The sequence below is a fragment of the Schistocerca cancellata genome, chromosome 1 (genome assembly GCF_023864275.1).
Source record: "Schistocerca cancellata isolate TAMUIC-IGC-003103 chromosome 1, iqSchCanc2.1, whole genome shotgun sequence".
NCBI lineage: Eukaryota > Metazoa > Arthropoda > Insecta > Orthoptera > Acrididae > Schistocerca > Schistocerca cancellata.
In genome coordinates this window covers 1,226,186,349-1,226,199,020 of record NC_064626.1, presented here as the reverse complement: position 1 = coordinate 1,226,199,020, position 12,672 = coordinate 1,226,186,349, and the positions used below count along the sequence as shown (strand labels likewise).

Genomic DNA, 12,672 nt, shown 5'->3' with positions numbered 1-12,672 from the left:
TTGAGCGGTCGCCATCTTAGCATCAACTGACGCTGACGCCTAGTCAACAGAGCCTCAAGCGAACAAATGTACAACTAAATGAAACTTTATAGCTCCCTTAATTCGCCGACAGATAGTGCTTAGCTCTGCCTTTTGTCGTTGCAGAGTTTTAAATTCCTAAAGTTGTGGTATTCTTTTTGAATCGCCCTGTATTTATGCATCTAGGCACTTTTACGTTTGTCACATTGGTTACAGGCTTGTTGGCAACCTGATAACGAAGTTTTGGGTCGCACCAGAGAAACTGGTATTCCTGTCACTTGTTTCCTGAGAGTCGTCGCTGAACGATTATCATTCACTTCTTGGCTGTCATTCCGTGCTGACTGTGCAGTTTGAAGATGTACGTGTCTGTTTATGCTATAACATGAGTAGTTAGTTCCATATCGCAGAGTGTGTACTCAGAGCAGGTCGCATTAACCTGGTGGTATGTGCTTCTTGGATGCGGGATTCGTTGGGTTATCTCTCTTGTTTATTTGAAAAAGTGAGATGCACAGATGTTGAACTCTGATTTGATTTCATTTCCGTCTTACTAACGATGTAAGTCAACGTCCCACTTACTTAAATTCAATATTTCATGTTAGCTTTCTGGTTTTGTTATTCAAAAGTCGCATTGCAATGACACTCCATGTTGGTTTTGAATTTTAATAGATGATTTGAATTGTGATAATGGCTTCGACTTACGAACCCTACTTCCTGCAATGATCAAGCAACCATTATTTAACAGATATAATCAGGAATACACTAATGCTTTTTTTGCCATTGTGATATTGTTTCTGTTGTGCGCAGTAGCCAAATTATTAACGGGATATTTCATAGCAAGCGAAGTTGGTTATTGTGATGACAAGAGGATACCTCTCGCAGGTTTCATTTCGTACCTAAGACTTTTATTAATGCGGATTAGTTTCAAAATCTAATTCTGTTTGCTGCCGTAATACTGATTTTACGTGATCCTCCCATTCCGTAAGTACTTATAAGATACAACATGTTCAAGATGTTTATCACTGGTCTTGCAATCAGAGACTGTCGGGTTCTGCCCCTTTGTAGGTGTTGGTACAAGAATTCAAAGTCCCTAATGTAATGTATCCATTAGCACGTGTAGTACGTTTGATAAGTCTTACTTGTTCAGCTGACGTGTAAGCCAGTGTCGTAGCTGCAGAGCTACAGCACTCTGCGCATTGCAAGGGTCACAGTTGAGCTGGATGCTCTCCCCAAGGTCCACGACTGCCACTCTGCTCGTAGCAGTGTTCTTCTGGAGCCCTAGCGCGGCCCGTGGGTTACCCTCCAGCGACAGTCGATCCGCGTTGACCTGTGTGACATATTAGAGCAATCGCTTCAGTTTGTGTTAGCATCAGAGATCAGGTTTACCACCTACAGTGCAATAAATGGAAATACAAAGGGGTCTAAAAAAATGTATCCACTGTTTAAAAGTTCATAACTGGCAAACTAATTGACGGAGTTGTCTCATCTTTGGTAGTGTAATAGTGTATTGCTCCGGCAATCGTCACACAAGCGTTGTATTGCATTGTTTTGTTTTGTCAGATGACAGTCGCCAGATAGTCAGTGTTTTGTTCTTATTTGCACGTAATTACTCGAGTAAACATGGCTGGCGCAAGGCTTACATTCGCTGAAAGGAAGTCAGTTATGAAGTGGTATTTTAAGTACATTAATGAGGTTCAACGGCAATGGCAAAATGAGTATCAAACAGAGCCACCGACACGTTTAACGATTCGTCGCATTCTAGACAAATCTGAAGCCGAAGGCTGTGTTAAAGATGTACACAAACAACGATCTGGACGACCTGTAACAGTGACAAGTCCAGCTAACTCACGTCGTCTGTTACAACAATTCACTCGCTCACCACAGAAGTCTGCGAGACAGTGTGCCCGTGAAACTGGAGTGAGTCGCTCAAGTGTTCGACGAATTTTGAAGACAGCATAGTGGAAGTGCTACATCGCACGACTGCTACACGCAATGAACGAGGACGACCCAGATCGTAGAACGGAGTACTGCGAGTGGTTTACTAACATGGTGCGCAACGATGAAGAGTTTGCAGAGATGATTGTGTGGTCTGATGAGGCACACTTCAAACTCAGTGGTACAGTAAATCGCCACAAGTGGATCTACTGGGCCGCCGAAAATCCGAACGTCCATGTAGACAAAGCCGTGAATTTGCCAGGAGTAAATGTGTGGTGTTGGTTGTCTTACCGGGGATTGATTGGGCCATTCTTATCTGACGGCACAGTTACCGGTGAGGTGTAACTTCAAAAGCTTCAGACATCCATTTTACCCGTAATACTTGTATGGAGATGGAAGAGTTTACTTTCAACAAGATGGTGCCCCAGTCCACTACCAAAATCGTGTTAGGGCATATCTCGGCGAAAATCTACGAGGCAGATGGATAGGCCATAGAGGTGCCGTGGAGTATCCACCACGTTCCCCAGACTTAACTCCTCTGAACTTTTACCTGTGTCGTTTATCGACAAAAGCCATGCACACTGGATGAACTTCGAGAATCCATCGTACATTCATTTGCAAATATCCAACTTAACACGTTGTAGTCAGTAGTTCGTGCTGCAGTTCGGCGGCATCGTTTGTGTATGGATGTTAATATGTGACATCTCGAACACCTACAGTGATATCTGTAATTAGGACTTTAAGCTACACTTTCAACAAAAATGAGACAACTCCGTCAATTAGTTTGCACAGGTTATGGACTTTTAAACAGTAGATACATTTTTTCGACCCCTCTGTATATAGATGTAAGTATACCAGTACCAGGAAAAATAATTACTCTTATACCGTGTAACACTTCCTTCAGCAAATGGGGACAAAGTGACTTAACAAATGTCTTGAGGTATGACATACACAACTGAAGACATCGATAATAATTAGATCCTGAGTAGTTAATGGACACATCGAGCGCACTAACAGATTATTTAATAATCAAACACCTTCACACAAAAATAAATATAAAAATTAAATCAATAAAATTATATTTGAAAATTTAGCCCTGAGATCACCTAGGGAATAAAAAATTTATTCAAACAATGAACTCCAGATCGTGAAATTCGTTATCATTATTTTCTGTTCTCTTCATTCCTTTATACTTTAGTTTAATATTACCGTCGTCAAAAAACTGAAAGTTGCAGTTAGTTATTATTTTATTAAACCTGTGCAGCAAAAACATTTTAAATTTATTATCAAGCTCCATACAAATTTTCTCTCCATATCTACTTTTTAAATGTTCACACCACATAATGTAAGACATTTTATTTACTTCTACCTCACTAATCTTTTTAAACAAATTAGAATTCCTTGCATTATTTAGCTTCTGCAGTAGAGTATCCATTTACACAGAATAAAAAAAATAATGTTAAAAACTTTCACTCAAAATTCAATGCTGAGCATCATATATTAAAACTTTCTTACCATACATTGCTATGTAAGCAACTGTATCTCTAGGAATTTTATCATTAAAAGTGGCAAATAGTTTCATTGTAGTTTTCTGTGTGGCTAGAAAATTCATCCATCTAGACAAAATTACAACAAAACTAGGACAATTTTCAATAAAATTGAAGGGATTTAAATTGTTTTCATCATTCAACTGAGGACTCTCTTAAAATCGAGAAAAGCATCATATGCTTTTAAATAATTATTTGGTGGATCAAGATTCCATAATTCATGAGGAAAAACTTCGTTTGTTCCATCTTTCATATAGATATTTTGCAATTTAACATGACCGAATAAAGAAGAATCACTTAGTTGAATATTTTTTCGATTAGTTTCGAAAACAACGAAAATAAACCAAGGCATATCAAATTCTGTAGAACTATAATAATAAGTAATATCTACTTCAAAATGTTTTTTTCCTTCTAATCTGGCTATTTCAACTGTTTGTAATTCAAAGATAGAAGTTGGAATTTTTTGATTCTTTAACCTGTCTTCTTCTAGCTCTACTGAATGTTCTGGTTCATACTTTACAACAGGAACATTAGTTTTCATAGATTCTACTGCAGTTACTGCAGTTTTACCTCCTTTTGGAAGTGTATCTTTTATTTCAATTTCAGCATCGTTTTTTCAGCCCATCTAAAATAGCATCTCCACCACTTGATCTCAAAGTGAAAACCTGTTAAATCTCCTTCCCTAATCACATCTTTACAATCTTTAAAAAATCCATCAAACAAATCTAGAGGATTACATTTTGTCTTGGCATTTTTAAGGGTATGACCTTCCATAGGCTATAGTCAAAGTTAATCTCATAAGGACAGATGAAGAAATGAAAGGATGTTCCATTCTAGGCAAATCATTGTTTCCTTTCTTATATGGATGACCTGAAACACTTTGCCACATAGTTATCAACTAACTTTACATTGGATTTTCTATCATATGATGGATAATCAGAGCCATCAGCTCGAACAATACTGAAACTCATACATAATTACGCATGACTTAGATGAACCCCAATCCATCTCCAATTGTTATATTAAGCTCTGTGTTCTTATTGGAGAGATTTAGATTATTTTTAATCTTCTCATTCATGAGGAATGATTAAATGTGACAACTCTCGATTTTGTTCATGATTTAATAAGCATTAAATTTATTAAAAAAATTCTAAAATTACTTATATATAAGCTCCATTAAAGTCAATCAAATTATAATTTTCATCAGTTATAGTAATTTCCAAATCTTGAATAGGTGCAAAAATAGCAATATATACCAGATACTTTGGTTGATGAATTATCGGTCCACCAAATTCTGCATTAGAAGTGAATGAAGCAGTAAAATTTTTTTGCTCTATGAAAATGATCAGTATGTTTCACAAACATTCAACCAGCCAAATTAAAAATTACATTAATTAATTCATGTGGAATGATTTTTAGGAACATGATAAGTAACAGTTTGTCCATTTGCTTTAATAATTTGATTACTAAATCCTAGAACATACGCAATATTATTTTCTTTACATCCATATATAATTAAACACCACTTTCGATTGCAGTTCTATTTAAAATTTCATGTGCATTAATATCAATATTTGGATTTTTCGAATGAATTAATTTTTCTAAGTTTTTCGAACTAAATTGAGCAACAGGAATTTCTATTGTTTCACCATCACAACATAATTCATTATTTTTGCTGTAATATCTGGAGTTAAAACAGTTGAATAAAAACCAATCAGTGCAACATTAAGAAAGCTATTTTGTGTAGATAGAGTCAATCTCTTTTTAAGAACAAATGACTTATCACTCAGTTGCAATAATCTCCTCAGTTACTATTAAAAATAATTTAATTAAATGAAAACTGATTGGGAACCAAAAATAAGAATTCCAGAAAAGAAATCAATAAATAAACACAGAAAACTTTTACAAAATCATATTTGATGTGCAATTATAGGACCAAGTGATTGTGGAACAACATCACTCAGTATTGATAATTATATTGTAGCACCTGACTGTTTGAATTGGTATAAAATTAATCTTTTTTACATATATTCTAAAAGTTTAGATCAACTGAGATATGGAAAATTTATAAAAATGGAAGATACATGTACCAAAAAATACTTCTTTTATTGAAACTAATGAAGAAATTACTGCATTATATCAATGTCTAAATAATTCAATAATAGTATTTGATGACTTCATTCTTGAAAATCAAGACATATTTAGAGAATATTTTACTAGAGGAATTAAAGGAATAACTGTTTTTATTTAAGTCAAACATATTAAAAAATTCCTATACAATTGCTCAGAGATAACTCAATTTTTTAAAATATTTTTGGACAACATGATACAAATTTAAATGAAATTTATCATGAGGTTGATGGTGGTATTTTAAAGTTAGATGATTTTAAAGAAAGGTGTAGCAAATGTTGGAATGATCAATCTGGATACTTTACAATAGACATGACTAGAAAACTGAATGAAAGCAAGTTCAGAAATAAAATACAGAATTTCATAACAACATAAACATCTTAGACTTTAAAAATATTTAATTAATGTTTTTTCATCTATAATAAATAAGTACAAAGTATGTTCCAGAATTTGGTAAAAAAGCTAGGCGAAACAGAAGAGTAAAAGGACAATTAAAGGAAGAATTTAAAAAATGGATGAAACAACTATGAACAGAATATGAAACATATAAAAAAGAAGATTAACCTGTTATCGATGCAATTGAAAAAATTAAACAAGTAAGTGAAGGATTAGGGGATGATGTTCTGAATGCTACTGCAGAAAATAGAGAAGCTGAAAAGCAAATGATTCCTTATTCTCATTATCAGTTAGAAGAATTAAATGATATACCACCAATTAAACAATATGAAAGTCCACAGTGCGACTATGCTTTAAGAGAATCAAAAACACAAGTTTTATTAATGAAGTATGGAGAAGATAGAAAAAACGTAAAATGTTAAAAAAAATAAACATAAGTTAATGAATGTTAATATATATTAATCACAGTGAAGATAAAGATTTTGGTTTATGACCTGTTGGTTCATTTAAATTCGTTGGTAAATTAGCAGTAATATTTAATGGAGATAAAATAACTATTGGTGATAGGACATATGAAGGTACAGAACGATTAATGAATCTTTTAACTCAAAAACAGATAACTATGCAAGACATCAATACATTATTCACAGGTTCTGATTTATCAAATTATGCAGATACATTTTACCATTATGGACTATTATATTCTGATAATAATCCAAATAAAATAAAATCGAGTAGAGGAATAAATATAAATATTTCGTAAAACATATTCTTGATGACTTCTTTCCAGCACTGAGACAAAAAAATTATGATCATTTATTTCAAAGCACTCAAAAAGGTTGGTGAGAGCTTAGTAAAAAAATTACTCCGAAAAAACCAATCAAATATCCAGAATGAGATTTTCACTCTGCAGCAGAGTTATGTTTGGAGAAATGATATCTGTCAATTAATTGATAGATGATCTGTAATTCATGAAGAAGAACTGGTCTAGAATAAAAATAATCGATTTCTATCCTGATTCATTAAGTAGTTCCAATACACAAAAATTAATTAAACAATTAAAAATTAAATATTACCATGGCGTTTTTATAACTGATTATTGTAAGACTCAACATATAAAATTTGTTTTTGATTCATTAATGTAATAAAAATTTGTCTTAATAAATGGAAGGCAAAAAGTGTAAAAATGTGAAATAGAGAAACTGATTTACCCATGTATACAGTGGATAAGCATCGGTGTATTTGTATTGAATGTGAAAAAATTTATAAAAGAAATTGTTATAGAAATAAGAAAGTTCTTTTTGAAAATTATACATCAAATTACAAGAATTTTCTAAAACAAATTTCAAGTGATGGGTACACTAAAATGTTGACAAAAGAAACGAATGTAGCATCAGCTGAAGCAGCCAGTCCTAATTCATAAAAAATGCGTAGACTTTCAAGAAACTGTAGATTTTAGTTGTTCTACTTTATCTGTTTATATAAGAACCAACATTCAAGTAAATGTGAGATTTACCAACAAGAAGACAAGCTAAAACGAAAAAACGTTTGTAAATGCAGAAAAGAAATAAATACAAGTGATTGAGAAAGACATTTACTGTCAGTCAAACATATAAAAGTAATTGGTTCTGAGCACTATGCGACTTAACTTCTGAGGTCATCAGTCGCTTAGAACTTAGAACTAATTAAACCTAACTAACCTAAGGACATCACACACATCCATGCCTGAGGCAGGATTCGAACCTGCGACCATAGCAGTCACTCGGTACCAGACTGTAGTGTCTAGAACTGCATGGTCACTCTGGCCAGCAAAAGTAACTGAAGGTTAAATTTGATTAATTACTATTTTAAGACTTCTCATTTTTCATATCTCTTGTTTTACAGACCTAATGGATTTATTCTTAATAAACGACTGAGGCTTTTAGAGCTTACAGTCACTCAGCTCCATGAATATTGCAGAAGGAATTATTTACAGGCGTTTAGCAGATTTAGAAAAGATGATTTAACTAATTTAACGGTTTGAAATAATTTACCTTCTCCTAGAAGAACTCTTCATAATTTGAAAGTAACTGAACTCAATAGCCAGAGCTACAAAATCTTAGTATTAAACGATACAGTAAATTAAAGAAATCAGAGTTAGTTAATGCTATTGGGTTACAGGAGTCTAAATTTCATCGAAAATTATTTCAAAAAACTTGATAAAGATAAAACAAGTGCCTAATATAAATTATTTTTACAGATTTGGTGATGATGTTATTGAAAAAGCTCGATCACCAAGACAAGAAAAAATAGTGACACTAGATCAAATTGATCCATTCAGCAGCAACTATTTGATCAAGAAAAAGAGACTGAGCCACGTAAAAAGGATTTATTTGAGATAAGAGAAATAAGACCGAGATCTAATGAAAAATTTCAAGTTTGGTCTGTTGGCAACAAAATTGTCTTCATTGATATTGCTAAACTCGATACCATTAGTGAGGAAACAAATTATACAATGAAAGCACTCATTCTATGGTAGAAGTAGCAAAAAAGAGAACTAATATTATAAAAGAGATAATTTGAATATAAAATCCAAAAATGCATTAGCCAGTTTTTTACAGAATATAAAACATCAGATAATCTTTTCACGTTTTGTGCAATAAAATCAGAGATACATAACATCTGATCAGATTATTGATATAGCAGATACTTTATTTAATATTCAGATTATAGCAGTTGCTTGAAGTGTTAGAGGTAAAAAAACAATAAATCTAGCTGAAGACAAAAAGACTAAAAGATGTATCACAAGAATTAAAGATGATGGTAATTTGTGTTGTCCTAGAGCAGTAATTGTGGCACTAACGTGTCATAAAAATAATATTTTGGGCATAGAACTAACTTTGAACGATATTAAAATAATTACAGAAGAAGATCGTTGGGCTGTAATGGCCCGTTTGGGCGAAGTTTAGCAAGCATCAGTTACATGTTTCGCCTTTCTTCACACTGGTGCTGCTTGTAATTTAGAAAGATCCTTCTCCTTGGGGAAAAAGGAGGGGAAAGGGGGGGGGGTTGAAGTTCACCTCTACTGCCAATTGCACGTGATTGGCACTGAGTCAAGCTTAGTTGTAAGTAACGAACATTTATGTGTAACTTGTAATTTTCTTATACTTTGGTTAGTCCTAATCTCTGGCATTTCACCCCATTGCTCCCTACGTATGGTCTATTAGTAACTGTTTGTATATCATTAGATTTTTACTTAACTCAAAAGCCGTGTATAAGACGATTACCCATTGACTTACCTCCCACCACTCGATCGCATTCTGCGAGGCATCAATATGCGACACGTTGCCTGGTCCAAGAATACTGATGTCCCGCAGAATGTTATGGGAGACGTCGAGCAGTGGCAGCTGGTGATACAGCCACACGCCGTCCACTGCAGTAAGCGCGTTGTGAGACACGTCCAGTACCTGCAGATGCTTTAGAGGAGCCAGCAGCTCGGGCTCAAGTGTCGTCAGCTGGTTATGGGCGACCTGTGGAGAAACAAGAATCGTCCACCGAAAATCAAGTGGAAGTTCTTTCACAAAACACTGACAGAACTACCATGTCTCTGCCTAGCCTTTCTGGTAGTGTATTTTCATCCACACAAGTGATTTCTGTTTCAACGATCTGTCATGATGGTCATCTCCATCTCTTCGAGGAGGGATATAATGTTGCTTCTGCTCCAGAGATACACAGCAGCTATAGACAGAGACTATCTGTGCCTATGAGAGGTGATACTGAGGCTATATAGGTCCTGTATTCCCCCATTAGGGACGTCATAGTAGAGGGCGAATTTTCCTAAACCGTATGAAAATCGTGTTTTGAGAAAGTTTCAAGTCTTTGCTGAATGCTCTTGCTCAACAGGACTGGACAACTATCAGCACGTTACCCAAGAAGTCAGGAGGAACCGTGATTGCACATCACTCAGTTGAACATCCTTCTGCCTGTAATGACAGAACCGTGAAGGGAGCGCCAACAATGTCATCTTGGTAAAAGTTTTAATAAGTAGAGCCTGTTAACGTAGATGAAGACTTACAGTGCTAGACGCTCTCGTCAGACTAGTATGAAGTCGCGAGCGTTAAGGAAGTGCTGATATCAAGCTGGCTGATTGCGAAATGCAGGTAAAAATGTGACGTGGTCACGTACCATCTATAAGCAAACACCCCTAACAACACAAGGAGAGCACATGTTGACGAACCGGGCAGAGGTCTACAGTTACAGAGTTCATTTCAGCAGACTAGCCTCTGGTGTCCGTTTGCCGACAGCAAAAAACTATGTGAGTGAAAGAACTTATTAAAGTAAGCTTATACACGAAGAAGGACTTGCATTCTTGCTTTTACGTACCTCTGGACAGTGGCTAATTAGTCTGTCACGGCTTACTTTTACCTATGACTGATTGTCACATACAGCGTGACGTGTAAAGGAACATGAGGGCTCAATTGTGCAATAAGAAACTGGCTCCTTTTCATGGCTCGAGTCAATGTGATTGGCCAGGCAGGCTACTTGTTCTAGTAATTTGAGCGTCTAGTAAGTCTCAGCTATCCTACTCTCATTGAAATTACGATCCAGTGTCTGTGCTCTTCGACATGTTCATTTATTCGGACAGATGCAAGAAACTCAGACCAAGGTACCGACGCCGACGCTCGTTTCTTCATTCCTACCCCCATAGCTCTGCATCCGAGTCATTCTGTATTGTCTCCAATCACAGAGACCTGATAAACCTCAGTTACACACTGTCGCCGACTTACTCCCTTGCACGAAGCCTCTCGCGTGCCTGAAAAATCCCGCGCCACTTCCTGTTCGCTTGATTGATTCACGGAAGTATGTTGCGACCTCAGTCGGCTTAAGGGGCTCCAGAAAGGCTCAAAACCATGAAAAGTTCAACTTTTACTTTTTTGCGTTTTCTGAATCTGCAGACTATTACCTTTTAATAGATATATAATTTATTCAATTCCGAAGACTACAACTATTTTTAAATTTTTTTTGAAATGTGTTCTACATGGGCGTGACCCACTGTGGCGCTGTTAAACTGCTGTCAAATTGTGTTATTATTAACGCCCGTGTTCATCAGGTACATTTTAGTGATGTGAGATAAAGTATGTGTTGTGGCTAACCTGTGATGGTTCAATATATATCGCTGGTGTGATTGTCGGTTGTTTCATGTTTATTTACTCTGTCGTTATCTCGAAAATATTCGTAATTAATTCTGTTTCTTGAGTCTCTGTTTTGTTGAAGAATAATAATGAGTAAAAGTAAAGTTGCTGTTGCGACTTTCAATGATGGCAACATTGTAAGGTGCAAGGTATTTAGAAATATGGGAATGAAGATAGGTTCTAACATGGTACGAGCGATGCTTGCTTTAGACAAGGAACGCCTTCGGGCTGCAGACAGGGTTGTAAAGAGTCTAGAAATACAAGCAAGAGTAAACAGGAGGAGGAACAAGAGGAAGCTGGAGGAGGAGTTTGCAGAGGATGAAGATAATCCATCCTATGGACCTGGAATGCACTAAAAAGTTAATCCAATCTTTGTCGCTCGATTTCCAAAACTTTAATTTTCTCATACTAATTACATGTTTTGTAAGGATCTTCGAAACATATTTGTTTCAAACTTTCATTAAATGTTACACAGTACCTTCTGCATAATTTAACACAGCCTTTTTCCAAAAAAACTGTATATTTTTGAATATATAAATAAAAAATTGCAAAAAAATGTTGTGAATTTTCATTACAATTGAAAAAAAATCATCTTTAATAACTGAACTAAAATTTTGTAAAATCCCTGTGTTAAGTTGTAGCCCATATTCCAATAAATAATATGTAAAAAGTTCAACTTCCTACCTCAAATACTTTGTGAGGAAAGATGTAATTTATAAGCGTTATTTTAACATTGCAAGTATAGTGCGTTCCGGAGCCCCTTAAGACAAGTCAAACATAGGCTTGGTGACTTCCCTTGTACTTTAACAAACTTGGTGTACCGCTTCTAATGTTTTCACTATCAACTTCAATTTCAAACGTAGGAAGAATAAACTTAGCAGCGGAATTTATATCAATTTTTAACTGTACGCTAAGCGAAAATGTGACTTGCATTTTACGACACAAAAATGGTTCAAATGGCTCTGAGCACTATGGGACTTAACATCTGTGGTCATCAGTCCCCTAGAACTTAGAACTACTTAAACCTAACTAACCTAAGGACATCACACACATCCATGCCCGAGGCAGGATTCGAACCTGCGACCGTAGCAGTCGCGCAGTTCCGGACTGAGCGCCTAGAACCGCGAGACCACCGCGGCCGGCTTTTACGACACATGCTATTTCTTTAACTATCTATCAGTCACCATGAAACTGACACTGATGAAAAGCTATCGTGTAACTGTTTTATGCTTTCTTTATTATCGGCAGACGCATTTCGCATATTTTCCTTTGGACCAGAATTGTGAATCATAGGAGATCATCGTTGCACTGCTTCTCCCCATACACATTAACTCATTTATGTCAGTTCCGTCTGTAGCAGACTTCCCCAGGTCCACTGAACTTGTAGTCCCTGTTTTAGCTGTTTTGTGCCGGATCAGGCCAATTATCGACCATGTTCATCGACTACTTCCGTGTTCTTATTTTTACGGATTTTTTTT

The 12,672-nt window shown here is 35.6% G+C and overlaps 1 protein-coding gene across 1 annotated transcript in view; it reads right to left on the bottom strand.

Annotated features, from left to right (window-relative positions):
* The window catches only part of LOC126094740 (toll-like receptor 2), a 151,418-nt gene that overhangs the window by 55,930 nt on the left and 82,816 nt on the right, over nucleotides 1–12,672 (bottom strand). Inside the window, exons 7-8 of the mRNA XM_049909292.1 lie at nucleotides 9,302–9,532; nucleotides 1,155–1,342 (exon numbers count right to left, since the gene is read on the bottom strand). Of these exons, the coding sequence (XP_049765249.1) occupies nucleotides 1,155–1,342; nucleotides 9,302–9,532 (419 nt within the window). The remainder of the gene's footprint in view (nucleotides 1–1,154; nucleotides 1,343–9,301; nucleotides 9,533–12,672) is intronic.